The sequence below is a fragment of the Acartia tonsa genome, chromosome 12 (genome assembly GCF_053477335.1).
Source record: "Acartia tonsa isolate MP-2025a chromosome 12, ASM5347733v1, whole genome shotgun sequence".
NCBI classification, from domain to species: domain Eukaryota; kingdom Metazoa; phylum Arthropoda; class Copepoda; order Calanoida; family Acartiidae; genus Acartia; species Acartia tonsa.
In genome coordinates, this window is record NC_137271.1 from 46930524 (window position 1) to 46950987 (window position 20464).

A 20464-nucleotide genomic window follows, 5' to 3' on the forward strand; every position below is an offset into this window, starting at 1 on the left:
AAAAACGATAAAAAAATCATATAAAAAATAATAATTTGAATAAAATGAATTCACAAATGAATGTAGTTGCCAATAAACTTTAAATTTCACGAAAAAAATCATTTACTTTACTTCATAAACAAAAAAGTTAGGAGGGGTATTTTAAAATCACCTTGTTTTTCTTGGTTTTCAAATTTTGTTGAGCTATACCGGCAAACGGAAGTAAGTAAAACTGTCTGCTACAGGGGGAAATGAAAACCAGGGTAGTAGAGGGGGGATTCATACTGAGAATGATGCAATCCTAAAACTGAGAACCGTTTTTTTTCGGCATTTTCTGGAACCGGGCGTTAAAAGCCGGTTCGTCACTAATGGGTTAATTTATGTACATCCACAATGATGATAAACATAATTAGCCCTTCTGTAGATAACAATTAATTGTTGAAATGTTTGGACACTCAAATTAATGAACAAACCAATGAAAATTTAATTAATTTAAGTCCCAAAAGTAAACTAATAAGAAAAACGTTGTTATAAAACTTTGGAGACTAAAGATGTCCCCTCCCTCCCTGGGTATTAGTTATTGTCATAATAACCTCTAAACTCAAATGTCTTGCTGGTTCATTTTAGGATAGTTGTTCAACTCTTTGATTACACTACCTTTGTCTATAAGTTACAACTTTGAACGATAATGAGTTGTGATAATTCATATATTTATGAAACTTTTAATATTACTGTCATACATCTGGCATATAGGCAGTTGAATTCTTATTCCAGTATAACTTAGAAATCGATTGAAATCGGCTGGATTAGAACCAGTTGTCAGTAAAAATGTCCAGATATGAATCATTAAAAGATTTTTTTAACCGTATGGGCTAAAAAGTGTAGATTTTTATCAAAACTAATGAATCTTTTGAAATTTTTGAAAAAAATAAGTTTTACTATGTGCGCCTATAGCTTAAAGTTTTTAAAAAAACTTAATTTTTCATAAAAAACCTAATAACACAGTAATAAAAAAAGAAATTTACTTACCACTAAATTATAAACCAATATTTGGGTTCATATTAACTTCCTTAGAAAAAATTTTCATGATATATAGCTTTTTACTATGTGCGCAAATCTCTAAAAGTTTAAGGTCTGTTTTTCAGCTCAGCAATCAATCAATCACTTTTTTTTGCCAGTTTCTGGCGCACATGCTTTTGATAGAGGTAGAGCCTAGATTTTTTTAGTGTGTTGTCTACTAACCTAAAGAATAAGATTTAGATATAGAGTATTTTGATTTTCATTCATAGGGGGGGGGGGGGAGGGGTACCCCTACCCACTCTGTTATAATTCTATAGAAAACTGTAAGCTACATGTAGATAGGGCTTGTGACGTGTCTAGGGGTAGGTTTTCATGGGTGCTGAGCTTAAAAATACAACTAAAAACAATGAGGGTCCATCCATATGGCAGCTGGGTAACAGCCGCAGCTGCGCTGTTAGCCATTTTTTGATATTAGGCGCACATAGTAAAAATTATTTTTTTTCAAAAATTTCAAAAGATTCATTAGTTTTGATAAAAATCCACACTTTTTAGCCTATACGGTTCAAAAATCTTTTAATGATTCATATCTGGACATTTTTAGTTGTCAGCCATACTGAAAAACATGTATAGCATCATATTGCAGACAATTTTTATGAATATTAAAATATAATAAAATTTTTACTAGTTTTGTTATCCCTGGTTTTTTGTCCCTGCAGAGTTAACATAAACGATTTTAATCTTACAATTTTTTTTTTATTTGCCAAAAGCTGTCTATAATATGATGTGATAAATAATTATTATCATTCATATAATTTATCACCAGCAACAGCCCCTGCTATCAGCCAGCCAGCCAGACTACAACCTCTGGAGAGAGTGGAGGCAGGATCCCCCCTGTGGAGAGATGTCTGTGGAAGATAATAAGGAAAGAAGAATGTCTGTTGTGGTGGCAGGACCTGTAAGTATGGAGAGAATGGTGGATGCAACCAAGGAGCCACCACCAGCTGTCCAGTACCCACAGCACCTGGACCCTGTTATCAACCCTTTGTGTAAGCTGCCTAAACTGGTTCAAGGCTTGGCCAGAGGACAGCCAGGAAAATTACCCCTCTGCCCCTAGTGCTGGAGACCCTAATGTAGTGGGTCAAATTTAGGGCATCTTCCTGGAGGGAATCTTGACTGGAAGGGGCTGTCAGCTATGGCTATGGGAAGCTCCCAAGAGGTGACCCAGCTAGTGGACCAGAGAGAGATAGTTGTCAGCACGCTGCAGTACCAGGCCAGGGCTGACAGAGATCCCCCAGAAGAAGAGTCAACACCAAGATGGGAGCAGCTGCCAACCCAGGACTGGATCTAGCCACCAGACATGCCGCCAGCAATGAACCTGGAGCTGCCCCCTGGGAAGACCTGGAATTTGACCGGGGTGACCCCCTCCCTTGCCTTTCTCAGAAAGGAGGCTACGCTGCCTAAGGAAGTGGTGCTGTTGTAGCCCAGCCAGGGGAGTTATTTAGCGGCCATTAATGCTTTGGTCACTATCAGACAGTGTTCTAGTCAGCACAGCCAAAAGAGAAAGAAGTAATTGGAAGGAGCACATCCACACACGAGGAAAAGGCCAAGCATGCAGCTGGAGGCTCTGTCTTGCATCTAGTGCACCACCTGGTTAATGAGAAGCCTGGCAAGTGGACCCGGTAATAGGCAGGACTTGGCTAGTAGTCTTTAGCATGACAGAGGTACACCAATTCATTCAGCCGGGTAGGCCAACTGCCAACCTGAAGTAAGTCACAGCCCATGTAGGAGAATGGCGCCAGTACACAACAGAGCTGACCGCTAGCTCTCACCCGGCTGCCAGCTTGGATGATCTGGATAAAAATGCAGATGTATTGGAGATACGGCTCCAGCCGCACAGAAAGGAACAGATGGCCAGGTTGACTGCAGTTGCACGGCCAGAGGAGAGCAGTGCCACATCTGGACTGCCAGCTACCTACCCCAGCCTGGATTCCCTGAGTGAAGTTCTACCTAGACCAGGAGAGCAGCAATGGCCAATCCTGCCTGCTAATAGTGGCTGGCCCCAGCCTAATGAGAAGAAGGAGGCCTCAGCTGAGGGAGCAAATGCCTCCAGCCGTGAGCTGGACCAGATGTGCAGAATGACGCCAATGTACCCCCCCCCCCCCCAGGAGAACTAGAAGCCCCTGTGAGACCATTAGCCGCCAGGACCCAGTAGATGAAAACCTGCCTGCCCAAGGAGAGAGTTGTTACCCCCTTCCCCCCCTCATCAGCTTGGCCTTCCCCTTCAACTGTGAAGCTATCAACACAGCCCCCAAGTCCACAGTGCTGCGGGTTTGAGCCCTAGCTTTATCTACACACACACCCACACACCCTGATTTCCAAACAATCCTACTATCAAGATACACAGAATCTCATCCTATTTGTTATCACAAGATTATCCCAGCCTTTTACCACCTATCTCTAATTGTCACCCATCTATTCATATATATCTATTTTGTATCTATGTAATAAACATGTTGACCACCAGTTAACAACCAAACTGTCTTTGTCACTATTAGCTGCCAAATCCATTGTTTGCTTTCTGCTGCTGCGCCGCCATCGCCGAACTCCATTCTAGAATATTAGGAATCTTTACTGTAAATATCAGCTGTATATCTTAAATATAGGATGAGTAAATCCAATGTCTTACATAGCGTTACAGACTGACTGACCGTCAGACAAACAAAGTGATATAAAATAGTTTTCCTACTGAAGGAAGGAAAAAAGAAGTTCAATTAAGTCTTTCCATATGTAGCAAAAAAATAATAATAAAAAAACAAATATTTTAGGTATTAATGATAGATGTTTGAAGGAAAATGTTATTACTTGGGATTGAGTTCTCCAATTTAGTGGAGCTTCACATAAGTCCCAGGTTAGTTTAAGGCTACTTTTTTTTAATTTAAATGTTAAGATGGTTTTCGGCTATTTTTCATCAATGGACGCATGGACGCATTGCTACTCATTCATAATCGTACCTAACCTTTACAGGAATCACCATGCTAAGTTTAAAATCTATATGAAAATTCTAACATACATAAAATACTGACAATTAGCACAATAGTAATAAATCCCATTAAATATTCTTATTCTTAGATTTTAGATGTATATATGTACTTTTTACAGTCCACATAGAATGAATAGTTGAATGTGTACAACTGTTTTAATAAAATGATAGGCCGATTAAAACAGAGATAAGAAATTTAAATGTATTCTCTTTTTTCAAATAATGCAATTTAAATGTCTCTTTGTGAATAGAAATTGACAAAATAAAATGCATTTTCAAAAGCAAGGATGACAACATATATAAAAGCGCTGCAGAATGGACAAGCAGACGTTTTATGAAAATTAATAATACTAACACTTAATATTGGAATATGCAAAAAAAAAATAATCTAATAACCTCCAGAAATTGGAACAAAAATTAACTGTTCCTATAATTTTAAAGATTTTTACAATAGTCCTAGAAATTGCCATTCTTAGTACACAATGAGTTATTTAGATGATTTAAAATTACCCACGAAAACGTAAATAAACATAATAGAATTGATCAACATTTTACTTCCCAGGATATTTATCCCACAGTAGAAAAATTAAACCTTTTTTTATTGAAGTTTCCAAGGTGGCAAAAAAATACAACACAATTTTTTTTATGTGGCATCGCTATCTGTGTTATAATGAATACCAACACGTGTTTGTTTCCTTTATTACTTTTTAGTTTTTTTTTTATTTTCAATTATATAAAAACCAGGATGACAACATCCATAAAAGCGAAGCTATGAAACAGTAGGAAAAACGAACATTAACACTAGTAGAGTGTCAGAGCTGAATAATAAGAATATAAAAGTATAAAAGTCGAAAAAAATTGTAAGTAAATTTGTTGAAAAACTGCTTAAATACAAGATAATAATTAATTACATACTCACATTTTGGGTATTGATTACAGAGATGCTTTTCCGATAAATTTATGTACATTTCCAATGATGATACAAAAAATACCACTTCTGAGAATTCCAATGAGTAGTTAAAATGTTTGAACTCTCAACTTAATGAACCAACCAATCAAAATTTAATAAAAGTCCCCAAAGTTATTGGGCCAATGAATTTAAAAATGTAACTCTAGATATTTTGGAATCGCTAAGGATGCATTAATTATGAGTAGAAATTGTACTCTGCATGGTTGGCATTGTGCTGTAGGAAATCTAGATGGTATTTCTATTGTAATATATGTGTAGTTCTGAGCCTGGAGGAAAGTGCTTATCTACTAGCAATAAAAAACTCCTTGGCTATGTTTGTTTTAACTGCAGCGATGTAGGGAGTGGTGAACCAAATAACCTTTTTTTTGCGATTTTTTTCGCTGTGTTGTGCTTGTTGCTTGTATTGTATGTTGTGCATGTAACCTGCTGTTTTAAAGGTCGTATTATACAGGTCTTTTTCTTTATTAAAAAGAGCTTCATTGACAGAGACATATTATAAAGTCGCTTTTCAATCATTAATTGTAATTGCTCAATGATGTTTAGTTTATGGTAAGTTTTAGTGTTGATTTAACAAGGCAAATTTGTTTTCTTTCTAAATGGTTTGAAGCAGCCTGTAGTTAGATCAAGGGTGACATCTAGAAAATCTTACGATTTTGATGTTTGCATTGGTTGTGATAATGCAATGACCAATATTGTAAAAAATATTCTTAGGTTTAAGGAAAGGTTTTGTGATTTTTTATTTAAAATTTTTCTGCCAAAAATAATTATTTTTTCAAAACACTTGTATATAAATATGAACTGAAAATATTGTAAATTTATCAGTTTCTCCTGGTTAATTCAATTTGAAGGTAAGCCTTACTAATTTATTGTATTAGCTTAAACGGATCATTTAAAGATAACGCAGTAGCGAGTTTCATCCTTTTTTCACAGTATCTTTTCTCCTATTTCTAGCACCTCTAACTCTGCGGGGAAATTTTCCTAACCCGCCAGGGCAATCATTAACATTTACCTAACCTAACCTAACTTAAAATAATCTATCAAATATGTTAGGTTTATTTAATGAGTAAATACGGATTTAATTGAAACTGTAGGAATATGACTCACAGAATTAGGAAATCACTTGTTTCTCTTTATAAATACATAGGCATTTTGATAGTTATTAATCAGTTTTCTATGTCCTTGAATTAAAATAGATTTTATTATTGTTTTCATAATTATAGCATAATTTCAAATACTTTTCTTACATAGTTTTGCAGGAGCAACTTGTTAAAATGAAGAGTAAACTATCAACATTTCTGTTTGCATTTGTTTTTGGTAAATACATCAATTTGAATTTGAAATATCTTATTTTTGAATTTGTTTTTGGATTTTGCCACATTAAAACAAGACTCACAATTTCTTAGGTTACATTGTCAATTCTTCTTCTGGACAGCAAAATATAGGTAAATGTAATTATTTATTAGAGATAATCTAGAGATATACTCTTTAAATCAGCCAATAGGAAGTTACATTTTAGACATGTCATTGTTTAAAATATATTACAAATTTTGATATGTTAGTGCATAATTTTCTCATTTCTTTTGTATTATGAGTCAGCTTTATATTTTTGTATATCTTTAATAAGCTTTTAATGTTTAAATTATTATATGTAAAACATGAAACATATAACAAAACATATAACAATTTAGTTATGAATAGTTGCATTTCTTAGAATAAAGTTAGCTTTATAAAAATTGTATCATTGGGATATTCTCTTATATTTTGTATATAACAAAAAATAAACAATACTTTTCTCTACTAAAAATCCCTTCATAAGTTTGTTAAAAAAAGGGGTCAGCATCTAAAGTTAATTGGATACTAATAAAAAACCTGTATCTAGCATTGTTATTGTATTTGGTTTTCAATAAAAAAATATTGCATATTTTATCAATTTCTAAGTAACTATACATTGGATTAAAGCAAGGATTATGTTAAAAGTCAGCTTAACCGTTAGGAAAAATCAAGAACTAAAGGGTGAGCAAAAAAAATGCGTAGATTTTTAAAATTCAAATTGCGCAGCTTGTGTTAATAGCAGAAAAATGTTACGCATACCATTAGAACCGGTAAGAAGTCTATTTTTTGAAAATATGAGAACGATTCCTCTGCTACGTATAGTTAGGGAGCTACGTGTTAAAATGTACCAACTAACTTAAAACTTGACTTGCGAGTATATTAGTAAATATTAGACAATAATTCTTGCAAAAATGCGTGCGTACATTTTTAAAATTCAAATTGCGCGACTTGTGTTAATGGTAGAAAAATGTTACGCATACCGTTAGAACCGCTATGAACTGTATTTTTTGGGAATGTAAGAACGGTTCCTGTGCTACAAATAATCTAGGAGCTATGTGGTAAAATGTCCCAAAATTTACTCGCAAGTCAAGTTTTAAGTCAGTTGGGACATTTTAACATGTAGCTCCCTAACTATTCGTAGCACAGGAATTGTTCTTATATTTCCAAAAAATAGACTTCTTACCGGTTCTAATGGTATGCGTAACATTATTCTACTATTAACACAAGCCGCGCAATTTGAATTTAAAAAATCTACGCATTTTTTTTTGCTCACCCTTTATGTGTAAAAGTTTAATTTTAGCTATAATGGGAGAAAAAGGCAATTTAATGCACATTTTACATAATACGGAAAATTTCTTCCTTTTCCTTTACCTTATAAAAATCGTTGGAAAAAGCCATATTTTAAGCAAACAAAAGCACGTTTTGCTCTATCTGTGAGATATTATGAATGAGATAATGGTAAGATTTGATATTAAGATGAGAAAAAATTGTGTTTACAGTCCTTTTAATAAAAGGTGATTATAAAAAGACTACCATTCCCACATTTTCAATTTTATCAAAGATAAAGAATTTGGTGAGTTTCAGAGCTCAATAGGCACTTTTAGGGACAACACCATGCTATACATACAGGATATGCTGGGTTTTTTTAAATTTTAATTTAATTTTAAATAACTTTTGAAATGAAAAAAATAATTGTTGGTACATGATTTTTCTATTCAGGTTGCAGAACTGGATGGATTGAAAATCCAACAACAGGTAAACTATTTTAAGTTCTTCTTGTACTCTTCAAGGGATTTGATTAAACTATTAGTTAAAAAAATAAAAAAATCTAATAAGCCTATTATATATGTATTTCATAAAGAAAAGCAAGAATTTGCTATGTGAAGGACATAAATGCTATGTTTTGCAAGAATTTGCTATGTTTTGCAAGAATTTGCTATGTAAAGGACATAAATGCTATGTTTTGCAAGAATTTGTTGTTTTGCAAGAATTTGCTATGTGAAGGACATAAATGCTATGTTTTGCAAGAATTTGCTATGTTTTGCAAGAATTTGCTATGTGAAGGACATAAATGTTATGTTTTGCAAGAATTTGCTATGTTTTGCAAGAATTTGCTATGTGAAGGACATAAATGCTATGTTTTGTGAGGTTTTGCTATGTGAAGGACAGAAAAGCTAAGTTTTGCAACTTGAAGGACATAAGCAGCCTTCCTAATGTAAGAATTTGTCAGACAAAGGACATAAATCACCTCCCTTAAGTTAGATTTTGTTAGATGAAGGACATAAGTAGCCTTCCTTAGACCAATTTCCAGTGACTTCTGTCCTAATTAGGAATGACTTTGTTTTCTTTCCATGATCCAAAAAGTAGTTAATGATCATTACAAGATAATATTTTTAAAATTTTTGTTTAGAATAAAAGTTTTAAAAAATAAATCAAAGCATTAAGATTATTGTTTTATGTATTTGCATTTCTTCTGTTCAAAGTTTTTTAACCTTCAACATCTTCAATTTCATTTTCATATCCTGAAATTTTGTTCCTATTTTTGAGACAAAGGTCAAAGGACAAAGGCATGATTTACCCTTTATTAAGCAAGTAGCAACCACAAACTTTTTACAGGATAATTACTTCTAATGTTTAGTATCTATAAAAAATTTTGATTTCAGTTGTCTCTAAACATGTTTTTTACAAAGGTATTTCATATACTCTTTCTGTTTCTACTCTCACCCACTATTACTTAAAGGACGCCTGTAAGAAATACCATGCTTTAACTGCTGAAAGACTGCCACAAGTAGACCCTATACCCTAAATTTAAAGCCTTCAGCTTCAATAACAAAAAAGTTCTAGGCATTTCAAAATAGCATTTTATGTACAAAAATATTTTTGAAAGATTTCCAATGCTCATAAAAGAAAATTACGTCGCCTAGACACAAAATTATAACCTTATCTTTGTCAGAAACTTAGATTACCGGTAACTGATTACATTTTTACAATAAAAACACCACATTTCATAGTCAAAATTTATGAAAAAAATTAGATTTAAATTGCATTTTTAAACAAAAATCATAGCGGAAACAAAGGGGTAAACTAATACAAGCTCAGCTGTGATTGGTTGTTAAGCTGATTCAGCCTTCTGATTGGCTACAGTACACTCGGTACAACGCAAGTTAAACTTAATTTATTTTAATGATTTTGACTATAAAAATGGGTATTTTTATTGTAAAAATATAATTAGTTACTGGAAACCTAAATTTATGACAAAAATAAGCCTATAATTTTGTTTCTAGGCCACGTAGTTTAATTTCAAAGTTTTCAACATGAGCATTGCAATTCTTTCAAAATTTTCATTGTACATAAAATGTCATTTTAAAATGCCTAGAACTTTTTTGTTATAGAAGCTGAAGGCTTCAAATTTGGGGTATTTGGTCTACTTGTGGCAGTCTTTCAGCAGTTAAAGCGTGGTATTTCTTGCAGGCTTCCTTTAATGAAATAAATTTTCCAGTACTGTCATCTGAAAGAAAACACTATCAAGCTGATTATGTCTCTAAAATTTACATTTGAATATTAAAGGTATTGGTTTGAACAATGTCACTCTTAACAACTACTTTTCAAATGAAATGGTTTTACAGGTAACAATATAGGGTAACAATCAAATCAATTTATCAATATGAAACACATATCTCATTTAATACCTATATTTGCGACAACTTTTATTTAATGAAATCTTCCAATTTTTAACATGTACAAAATCTCTGGCCCTCTCGGACAGGTTCGAACTCGGGACAACCGGGTAAGAAGACTCGCATTCTATATACTGAGCTACACGAAACTTCAAAGATGGGTTGTAAAAAAAGAAAATGTATTAAAAAAAAGTATTATTCACCAAACCTTGAAGTTTTTTTCATAAACTCTCACCAAACTCTCACCAAACCTCCCTGTTTTTTGGGGTATATGTATTTTGAAGATTTAAAAATTTAAACAAGTTTTTGCACAAAAAAAGCAATATATGGCCTAAAAAATCAAATCAAAAAAAAAATTTAAATCTACAAAATACAAATATTTTAGATACGGAGGTTTCGTGATAAAGAAATAAATGTTCCCCCCCTCTCTCCCTTTTTATCCCACTTCATATGTTCTTCCTGGTCGAAAAGTACATGGACAAAATTTCCTCTGTAAAAGATTTAGCAATATTTCGTATAAATTAAGCAATATTACTTAAAACTATTTAAAAACAGATAAAACATTATATCTAATGTACATGCACATATAATAATCCTAAAAACGATATTCTTTTAACAATTTACATCAAAAAACAGTAAAGAAAAAAAGACAATAGAATAAATCAACCTCATTTTCTCACCAAACTCTCACCAAACCTCCCTGTTTTTTGGGGTATATGTATTTTGAAGATTTAAAAATTTAGACAAGTTTTTGCACAAAAAAAGCAATTTATGGCCTAAAGAATCAAATTGAAAAAAAATTTTAAATCTACAAAATACAAATATTTTAGATACGGAGGTTTCGTGATAAAGAAATAAATGTTACCCCCTCTCTCCCTTTTTATCCCACTTCATATGCTCTTCCTTCCCTATTTCCTCCTTATATCTCCTCCCCCACCTCCTTAATTTTTACAATTATTGCTGGTGTTCTTGGTAGGGTGGTTATCGCACTTGCTTCTTAATGTGAAGATAGCGGGTTCAATTCTTGGCGAATAATCTGTAAATTTTGTTTTCACTTTCTCTCTCTCTTTTTCACTTTCTCTCTTTTTCTCTCTCTTTCTCTTTTTCTCTTTCTTTTTCTTTCTCTCTCTCTCTCTCTCTCTCTCTTAATTTTTATAATTAATTTTACACAATTTATAATGGCGTTCTTGGTATGATGGTTATCGTATTTGCTTTTAAATATGAATATAGCATGTTCAAATCTCGGTGAATGTTATGAAATTTTTTTTCACTTTCTCTCTTTCTCTCTCTCTCTCTCTCTCTCTCTCAGGTAAGGACAATAGAAGAAAAAGGTTGATATTCAGACAATGGACTGTTATATACTTACGAATTTTTAATAGGCCTCTAAACAGCGTTCGTGGCACAGAGGTAACGTGTTCGTCTATGGCTGAGAATGATTAGGATTGATTCCTGAGTGAGTTCTTACTTTTGAAAAAAAATAATTTTGAGAAAATTTTTCGTGGATTTCCAGTCAGATTAGAACCTGGAATTTAGAAATGGCAAGCTAGAGTGTAAAACACTAAAACATGCAGGATACATATTTCAGTGCAATTTTTTAATAATACATAATAAAATTTGTATTTGATATTCCCTGACCCTAAATACATTCTCACTTTAATATTCCAGTATTGCTTCGAATCCGAATTAGAACCGGTTCTTAGCCATACTGAAAAATATATATATGCATCGTATTATATCCAGTTTTCTATGAATATAAAAATGTACAATCATTTGAGATTAAAGCCAGTGTTATATAATAATAGTTAATGATACGATGCTAAATAACTATTATATTACTCCCCCCTCTCCAACCCCCTTGAAATATTTTTGATTCATAAATGAATTAATCGATTCGTGAAATTGATATGTAATAAGGAAAGAATAATTTGTTGTCAACGGAATTTTGGATAAAAAATGTGTAACCAAGCAAGACTAGAACCTGGATTTTAAGGATGACAAACCAGCGTGTTAACCCATGCGCTATTTAGGAAAGGAACTTTCACTCAAATTTTAAGCTAAGAATTAAAAAAATTTAATACAAAAGCTTGGAAGTAAAATGCTTTTTCATGCACTAGCATCTAGAGGCTTTCTATTGGAATATCTTATAAGTAGCCAAAAACCATCCCATATCTTAAAACTAATAATTACATTAGCCTATAACCATCCTAAACCCTCTGTGAAACTTTCCTCAAATGGAGAACTCAATCGGTTCAGTAGTTATTGATCCATTAAGCTTCAGACCAAAAAAACATTACTTTATATAATAGGATATACAGAAAATATGTTTTTCTATGAATATGTTAATATTTATATTTTATGATGGATTTTATAGATGTCGTTTCTCTAAGTCATACGCAGTCATATTCAATGTTGAAGGGTGACGCAAATTCAGATTTCAAATCAACCATAGAAGAAATTAAACAAAAAAGCTAAAACCCTTTTTTTTGTTAAAATTAATGTTTCAGGATGATGATTTTTATAAGAATCAATATCAATAATGTATCATAACAGAAGGAAACAATTATTTTCACCAATTTATCTAAACCTGGATGGTACATCCAGGCATTTCTAGTATTAGTAATACTATGTTAATTACTATTTCATTTTAGAGAGGTGTTCAAAACATTATTTGGGGGTATGGTACCTCTAAAACCCACTTTGAGTACAGCTGTATTACAATGGATGAAAGAAAAATAGAAGGTCAATTAACACCTATACAGATATCAGAAAATGTTTGGCAAGTAAAAACTCCCATTCAAGATGAATGGACATTGTGAGTATTATTATATCTATTTTTTGAATTCTTTAACTTTCTGCCTTTTACAAGACATACCTAGAACCCAATATCAATTTACTGAACCATTATGTCTTAAAGAACATGTGCTAAAAAATTATGCTTTGAAGGATACATCTGTTACTTGTATTAATTAAACTAACATATTTAGATGCAATTTTAAATTTTCTGAAAATACAAAACTTGAAAATGTTGTATATGGGGATGTGTGGCTTTGCTCTGGACAATCAAATATGGAGCAGGTCAATGTCATTTGTAATTAAGCTAAATATTTCTAAATCTTAATTAATATATATATTTAAATTGATATATTATTTGTTTAGAATATGGAAAACATCTTTAATAGTTCCAATGAAATTAAGAATGCTGAAGAGTACTACAATTATACAGTAAGATTTGCAACAGTTGCTAATAAATTTCTGAATTCCCCACAACCCAATCTTAATCAAGAAATGAAACTTTCATGGTCAATGACTACCACTCCAAACGCAATAAAGGAAATGTCAGCTGTTTGTTTCTTGTATGGAAGAACTATCTACAACAAGATTAAGGTGCCCCAAGGAATGGTCAACTCAGATTGGGGTGGTACACGTATTGAAGCTTGGTCAAGTCCAGATGCACTAAAATCTTGTAATATATCTTCTAATAGTAAAGGCAATCAAAATGCTAATTCTGTGCTTTGGAATGGAATGATAAACCCTATTCTAAGAGTCTCAGTCCGTGGTTTTCTATGGTATCAAGGGGAAGCTAACATGGACTACAATAGAGATCTTTACAGCTGCACTTTTCCTGCAATGATAAGGGATTGGAGGTCAAAGTTTTCACAAGTTTCTGAAGGAACAAACAAAAATGCACCATTTGGATTTGTTCAGCTTTCAACCTGGAGGTGGAATTCTGATTATAATGGATTTCCTGTTATTCGTTGGCATCAAACAGCTGATGTAGGTTATGTCCCAAATGCCAAAATGCTAAATGTATTTATGTCATCTCCTCTTGACACCTATGATCCAAAATCAGGATATCCAGGAGGTATTCATCCCAGGGACAAACAGATTGTGGCAGAACGTCTTGCCTTTGCAGGTCTAAACACTGCTTATGGTTTAAAAGAATATCCAACCAATGGTCCCTACCCAAATAAATTTACACTAAATCTTCCAATTGTAACATTTGAATTTGACAAAGACCTGGAATATTTGATTGATGCTGAAATAAGTGGTTTCTACTTCTGCTCAGAGTCTATTGATGATTGTGATAAAGGTAAAGTAAATATTTTCATTTAAAGAACTGGGATAAGCATGGATAACTCCAAAGCATTTATTTATATTTTTATTACATCAGGAACAACGGTTGAAAAGTGGAAAGAAGTTACAAAAGAGAAGGTGAAGCAAGATGGGAATAAAACTATCATAGTTGACCTTTCTGACTTTGATACAATGTCTGGAGGCTCTATTGCCTATATTTGGAGAGAAACACCTGTTAAAGATTTGTATAAACTACCAATATACTCTTCAGATCTATTCAGAATGCCAACTCCTCCTTTTAAGTTCTATATTGAAGACAATGTTAAAAAGGGTAAGTTATCCTAATATTTAAGGATAATGTGCTATTATTCTATTTCTCTGTCCTTTTACCCCTATGAATAAAATGTCCTCAGATTCCTTCCTTCCTTTCTCTATCACGCCTCACTATGTTCGGGTTTATTGTACTTAACCTAGCTTAAGATTTTTTAAAAATTTAAATTTCCTTTCCCTATCACGCGCCTCACTATGTTCGGGTTTATCGTACTTAACCTAGCCTAAGATTTTTTAATAATTAAAAGTTCCTTTCCTTTCTCTATCACGCGCCACACTACGTTTGGGTCTATTGTACTTAACCTAGCCTAACATTTTTTAAAAATTAAAATTTCATTTCCTTTCTTTATCACGCGCCTCACTACGTTCGGGTTTACCATAGATCATCTATGTCTATTAATTTTCCTAATATTAATGTAATTTTTTTTTGTTGATTATCAATTCTAACTAACATTTAATTTACTTGTAAATTTCTTTTAGCATGCCCATTGACACGGCAAATAAATGTAATAGTTACTTGTGATGATGGTACAACTCCACAGGAAATGCTAAATGTCTATATGTCAATAGAGATAGTAATATGAATAATAAAATACATGACTAAAAAAACTATTTAACCATCTTTGCCACACTCAAACTTACCAAACAAGATTTAAAAAATATAGCTTTACAGATTATTAATTTATGCAACTAGCTACTCCGCCCCTAGCATCTAGGTTCTTAGTTTAGAAAGTGGTAAAAATAGTGCAGAAGAATATTCTAAAACCAGCCATAGTATTATTTCTACAAAAAACATACTTCTTTGAATCTTGATATATAGGATTAGATTGAACTAGTCAAATAGTTTATTTTCAAAGATTTTGCCAGCCACAATGATAAAGTGTTCAGCTTCTTCTACTTATGACACGTAATTAAAAAATTTATTATTATATAAGAATGATGATTGCAAGGTTATAAGTAATGCCTATTGTTTGATAATGATACTACTCTTCAGTAACAATTACATTTTGGTATTATTTTATATTTCTCTTTTTACATATCTTTCTTAAATGCATCATTAAGTTTCATTAATTTTAGTATCATAATCTTTTCCTTCTTTAGGCGATACACTTGCAGCAAAGCTTTACAAGGACCCTACCAAAGAGGAGATAATGGGAGAGCCTGGGCAACTAAAGTATTCCTTTCTTTTATTTAAGAATTTAGTATTTTAATTGATAATAACACATTTTTCCTCAAATTATAATTAAAACTAAAAATCAGGGGCAAGGAGTTGGCGCATGGATTCACCTCGAGTTTAATGATCCCATTGTTGTAAAGGTAAAGCCATTCAGTATTGTTCAAGTTGGTTTTCCATCTTATATATTAACTAAATTAAAATACATATGATCATTGATTTCTTTTCTTTGTCAGATGGTAAGACTTTTGCAGAGGTATTATTCTCATGAAAATGCCAGGTAAAACAAAACAATAATTATAAAATTATTTTTTAATATCTATTTTATATTAATTACTTAACTGTTCATAAATTTTACCTGAAATAAATATCAAATTGTTAAGGCGTATAAGATTTGAATATGTTGATGACAACTCTTATGAGGTAATCTTATTGTTTTAACTAATGTATAAAGTATTTTAAATTTTTTTTTGAAATTTAGTTCATAGTAAGCTAATTTTTTGATATTTGAAATTGTACTATAATTATATCTTTGCGAACAACACAACACAAATATCAGAAAACCTTCCAATACACTAAGTATTTAAATGTTTTTTTTGGTTTGTAACATAATTTTATATATTTAGGAAGCATTCTTGTCAAATTTTGGAAGCTTTGAATGGAATGATATCAGGTAAAATTGTTCATACATAGTTTTACTGCAAACATAGAGTTTTAAAAGATAGATTTATTTAATGAGTTTAAATTTGAAATTTTAAGACAAACATATGAATAATGAATTTAATATAATTATTAAGTTTGAAACGTGTTACTCCAATCAAATCTTTGAGGATTAAAGTAATGGAGGTATCTAGTTAGTTTACTTTATTGATTATAATTATAACATTAAAAAAAAAACACTCCTGATGCAATGATTTTTCTTGTGCACTCTGGGACTGTAACATGTAACCGTCACAGATTTGATAAAATAACAAAAAACAAGGATGACAACACCCATAAAAGCGAAGCTCTGAAAAGTTAGGACAAATAAACATTAACACTTGAGTAGTGTCAGAACTGCATAATCAGAATATAAAGGTTTTAAAGTCGAAAAAAACAAAATATTAAGTAGAGATGTTGAAAAACTGCTTAAATACAGGATATTGTTTAAGGACATACTTAGGTTTTGAGGACTTGATTATAGATATGATTTGCTTAAAACAATGTACTTTGTTGTTCTAGGAATCAGTATTCCAAAAATTAGACCAATCAGATAATTTTATCACATAAAAATTTGTTGTTAAAAAAGTTTAAAAGCAATATGTTTAAAATTGATGTACGGACTTTCTGGTAACGATTATAGAGTTGCTTCACTTACTAACTCGTACCTAACTCCTATAGGAATCATCATGCAAAGTATGAAATTGATAGAACAATTCTAATATGCCTAAATTAACGAAAAGAGCTATCCAGTACGGACGGACGGACAAACCCTAATTATAGAAAAGCTTCGCTTTTAAATACAATGATATATATTGGCTGGTATTATAAACATTTTTCTGCAGGTAGTAAATATTAAATATTAAACCATAAATAAATGTCATAGTTGTTGATGTGCTTATTTTTCTATCATACTACTATATTTTAACTGTTTTAGATGGTACCATATGGTGGACCAACATACGTTGGATTCAAAGGTATTCAAATAATTGGATGTCCTAATCTTTAATGTTTAGCTCTATCAAGTTGTGATTAAGTTGTATGATTTATATATTGTGATCACATTATATATATAGATATATCTTTGTTTGCTATTAATATTTAATCATGGAATAAAGTATAAGCATTATTTTTGAATTTTTTTATACACTTTTAAACACTCAATATAATCTAGAACTAGAAATATGACTTGTTTCTTTTTTCTTTTAAAAACTGAATTAAAAATGGGGGAGGTTTCGACTTCACTCACTCCCCCCCCCTCTCCCCCCAACCACCAGACGCTTCTAGGGGCGTAGCCGCCAGTGAATAGTAAGATAGAGAGTAGTAAATAATATTGAATATACTCTCTGCCTAACATTTAGCAAAGTTCATGGAAATTTGTGTTGGCTTCACAACTAAGATCATTTTGATTGGTTGGTTCATTAAGTTCAACCAAAAAATATAAAAGGGGTAATTTTGTGTATGGTCATTGAAGATGTACATCAATTTATCGGCCATTGTTTTATCCCTTTAGATCCCTGATTTTTCATATTAGGTTAGAGGAAGCTCTAAAATCAAAAGGAAGGATAAACGACCATTAACTATTGGAGAGTGTCATAACTTAAAAAGCAGAACATTATTTTGCAAGTCTATACAAAATGATACATAGGTTTGTTTTTGTAGCAAAATTGCATAAATATATATGTTTTAGGATTTGATTATAATATTTTAATTTATTGACTTAAGAATCATTATTACAAAAATCAGATAGGATTATCATATGTTTTAAGGACGTATGGTCTTTATGTTAAAGATTATAAATCGTACCTAACTGTCATAGGAATCATCATGCAAAGTTTGAGTTTCTAACATTCTAAATAGATATATATTTTTTTTGAAATTTAGATATGTTTTGGTGTACTTACTTATCCAATTATTTTGAAACTTTTCCAGACTCAATATGTAGAATATGCAATTTATATTCATACTAGCGGCTACGCCCCTAGAAGCCTCTAGGGGCACTTAATGTAGGAGGGGGAAAAGTCAACCTCATCCCATTTGAAATTTGAAATTTAAAAGAGTCAACAAAAAAAATTTGGAGGGGGGGGGGGAAGGGGGATGAAGGCACCCTCTCCAAAATAGTTTAAAACCTTCCCAGGACATATAAGAAGCTTCACTGTAAAGGAGAACAATATCGGTTCAGTGGTTAGCGAGATCCTTCGGGACAGACAAAAAACGCTTACTACTTTATATAATAGGATAATTGTCCGCAGCTAGCCAGGGAATTGGAATAAGAATGATTCAAATACAAGAATAGAGGGGGCATGAGCTATATTCAACCAGGGATCTAAAGATAAGACAATGTTCGATAAATTGATGTACATCTTCTATAATAATACAAAAAATACCCCTTCTATAGATTAAAATTAGTGGTTGAAACTATTGAACACTTAACCTAATAAACCAACCAATCAAAGTTCACTAGAGTCGCCAAAGTTGTTAATCCAACAAAAAAAAAAGGTTGTTATAAAACTTTGTTATTTACTCTCGCTTTATAACTCACATTGTCCGTTTATCCATTCCATAATTATATATGTTTCACTACTTATGGTTGTTTTCATCCTTGTTTTAAAGTTAGTTGTATTACTTATACATAACATTAATGTTTCCGCTAAAATTCTACATGTATGTAAATCTAAATAGTAATTTAAAAATAAATCAAGAAAAGACGACCTTTGATCCAGGATAAAATTATCTTGTTTGTTAGATTAATTATATATCATGTTTAACAAGAATGACAATACCCATTTGAGCAGAGCTCTAAAATCAGAAGAAGGACAAACGTACATTAACTCCTAGAACTTAATACGTAGAACATAAATTTGTAAGTCTAAGTAATTAAGCAATATTGCAACAAATTTTTGTACAATATTATTAAGACTTGCATTTGATTGAAAAAATATTTAATTAAATCAATAAACTTTTTTATTAGAGATAATAAATATTTATTGATTAAATAAATCAATAAAAGTTAGATAATAAACATTTATTTTAATCTGTATAAATAGTTTTCAATAATATTAGCACAATTGACGTCAACTTATTTGCACTTTAGCGCAGATTTGTCCCCAGTTTTATAATAACAGAGTTTTCTTGTTCGTTAGCTTAACAACTTTGGGGACTTCAGTGAATTTTGATTGATTGGTTCATTAAGTTTGTGTTGATGCATTTCAACCACTCTGGGTTTAATCTACAGAAGGGGTAATTTTGTGCATCATCATTATTGGGGACGTACATAAATTCATAGCCCATTGTCCTATCCCATTAGCTCCATTATTTTAAGTAGCTATATAATTCTTCAAAAATCACAAAACCTTGCATGCTCATCTTTATATAAAAGTAATAAGATCTAAGTGTGTTTGTCTACCAAAGGATCTCGCTAAACAGTGAACTGATATGGCTCTCCTTTACAATGTTGCTTCTTATTGGCCCATACACATATTTTAAAGGAGGGTTGTAAAAATAAAGTATATTGAAATGTTCCATAATGGAAACAGTTTGACTTAACTAGAGCATTTGACTCCAACCTAACAAACAACTATACAGAATTACGCGAAAAAATACATTCTTTTTATAATATTTTGTCTGTGGCAGCTTGTAATATATATAGAAAAAGTTTAATTAATTTAAAGGGATAAGACAATGGATAGTAAATTATCTACATCCCAAAATACACAAAATTATCCTTGAAATTAGTGGTTAATTCGTTTGGACACTTAATAAACTATTCAATATTCAAGTCCCCAAAGTTGTTAAGCCAACGAATAAGAAAACGTTATTATAAAACTTTGGGGACTAGTGTAATTAACATCCAAATGTTAATTTGTCTAATTGTCATTGTAATCTCCCTCAATAACTATTGGCGAATTAAATTTATTATTTCAACTACTCTGCAACCCACTGTATGTATGTCAGCGTATTTTTACGGTTTCCCTATTAAGAGTAGAATTTAATAATTATTTCTTAATTATCACAAAACCTCTCAAATTATAAAACTTTTTAACCTCTTTACTAATGGGAAGGGTTGTTTTAAGATTACCTTATATATAGCTTCGAAACCGATTAATATCCACAGGCTTATAACCTGCTCTCCATAGACGTCCAAGGGGGGCCGGGGGGGGGGGGGGTAA

General features: G+C 31.8%; 1 protein-coding gene across 3 annotated transcripts; it reads left to right on the forward strand.

Moving 5' to 3' along the window:
- The first annotated feature begins 5802 nt into the window (after positions 1–5802).
- Positions 5803–17424, forward strand: LOC145334793 (sialate O-acetylesterase-like). 3 transcript variants are annotated; one of them, XM_080180398.1, is made up of 18 exons: positions 5803–5857; positions 6258–6323; positions 6413–6451; positions 8061–8096; positions 9909–9967; positions 12667–12830; positions 13003–13093; positions 13175–14108; positions 14190–14423; positions 14903–14962; positions 15278–15329; positions 15524–15596; positions 15683–15739; positions 15833–15876; positions 15980–16019; positions 16223–16269; positions 16394–16442; positions 17233–17424. In XM_080180398.1, the coding sequence occupies exons 2-18, from the start codon at positions 6281–6283 to the stop codon at positions 17302–17304; spliced, it is 2094 nt and encodes a 697-aa protein (XP_080036524.1). In that variant the 5' UTR covers positions 5803–5857; positions 6258–6280; the 3' UTR covers positions 17305–17424. The 3 variants fall into 3 exon arrangements, with proteins under 3 accessions (XP_080036524.1, XP_080036526.1, XP_080036527.1); XM_080180400.1 differs by lacking the exon at positions 8061–8096; XM_080180401.1 differs by lacking the exon at positions 8061–8096 and having other exon boundaries at positions 5821–5857; positions 6266–6323.
- The last annotated feature ends 3040 nt before the right edge of the window (positions 17425–20464 follow it).

Coding starts and splice junctions, on each gene's coding strand:
- LOC145334793 (XM_080180398.1), top strand. CDS start 6,281: ATGAAGAGTAAACTATCAACATTTCTGTTTGCATTTGTTTTTG. Junction 6,452..8,060: donor TTCTGGACAGCAAAATATAG/GTAAATGTAATT, acceptor TTTTCTATTCAG/GTTGCAGAACTGGATGGATT. Junction 16,443..17,232: donor TGAGGATTAAAGTAATGGAG/GTATCTAGTTAG, acceptor TAACTGTTTTAG/ATGGTACCATATGGTGGACC.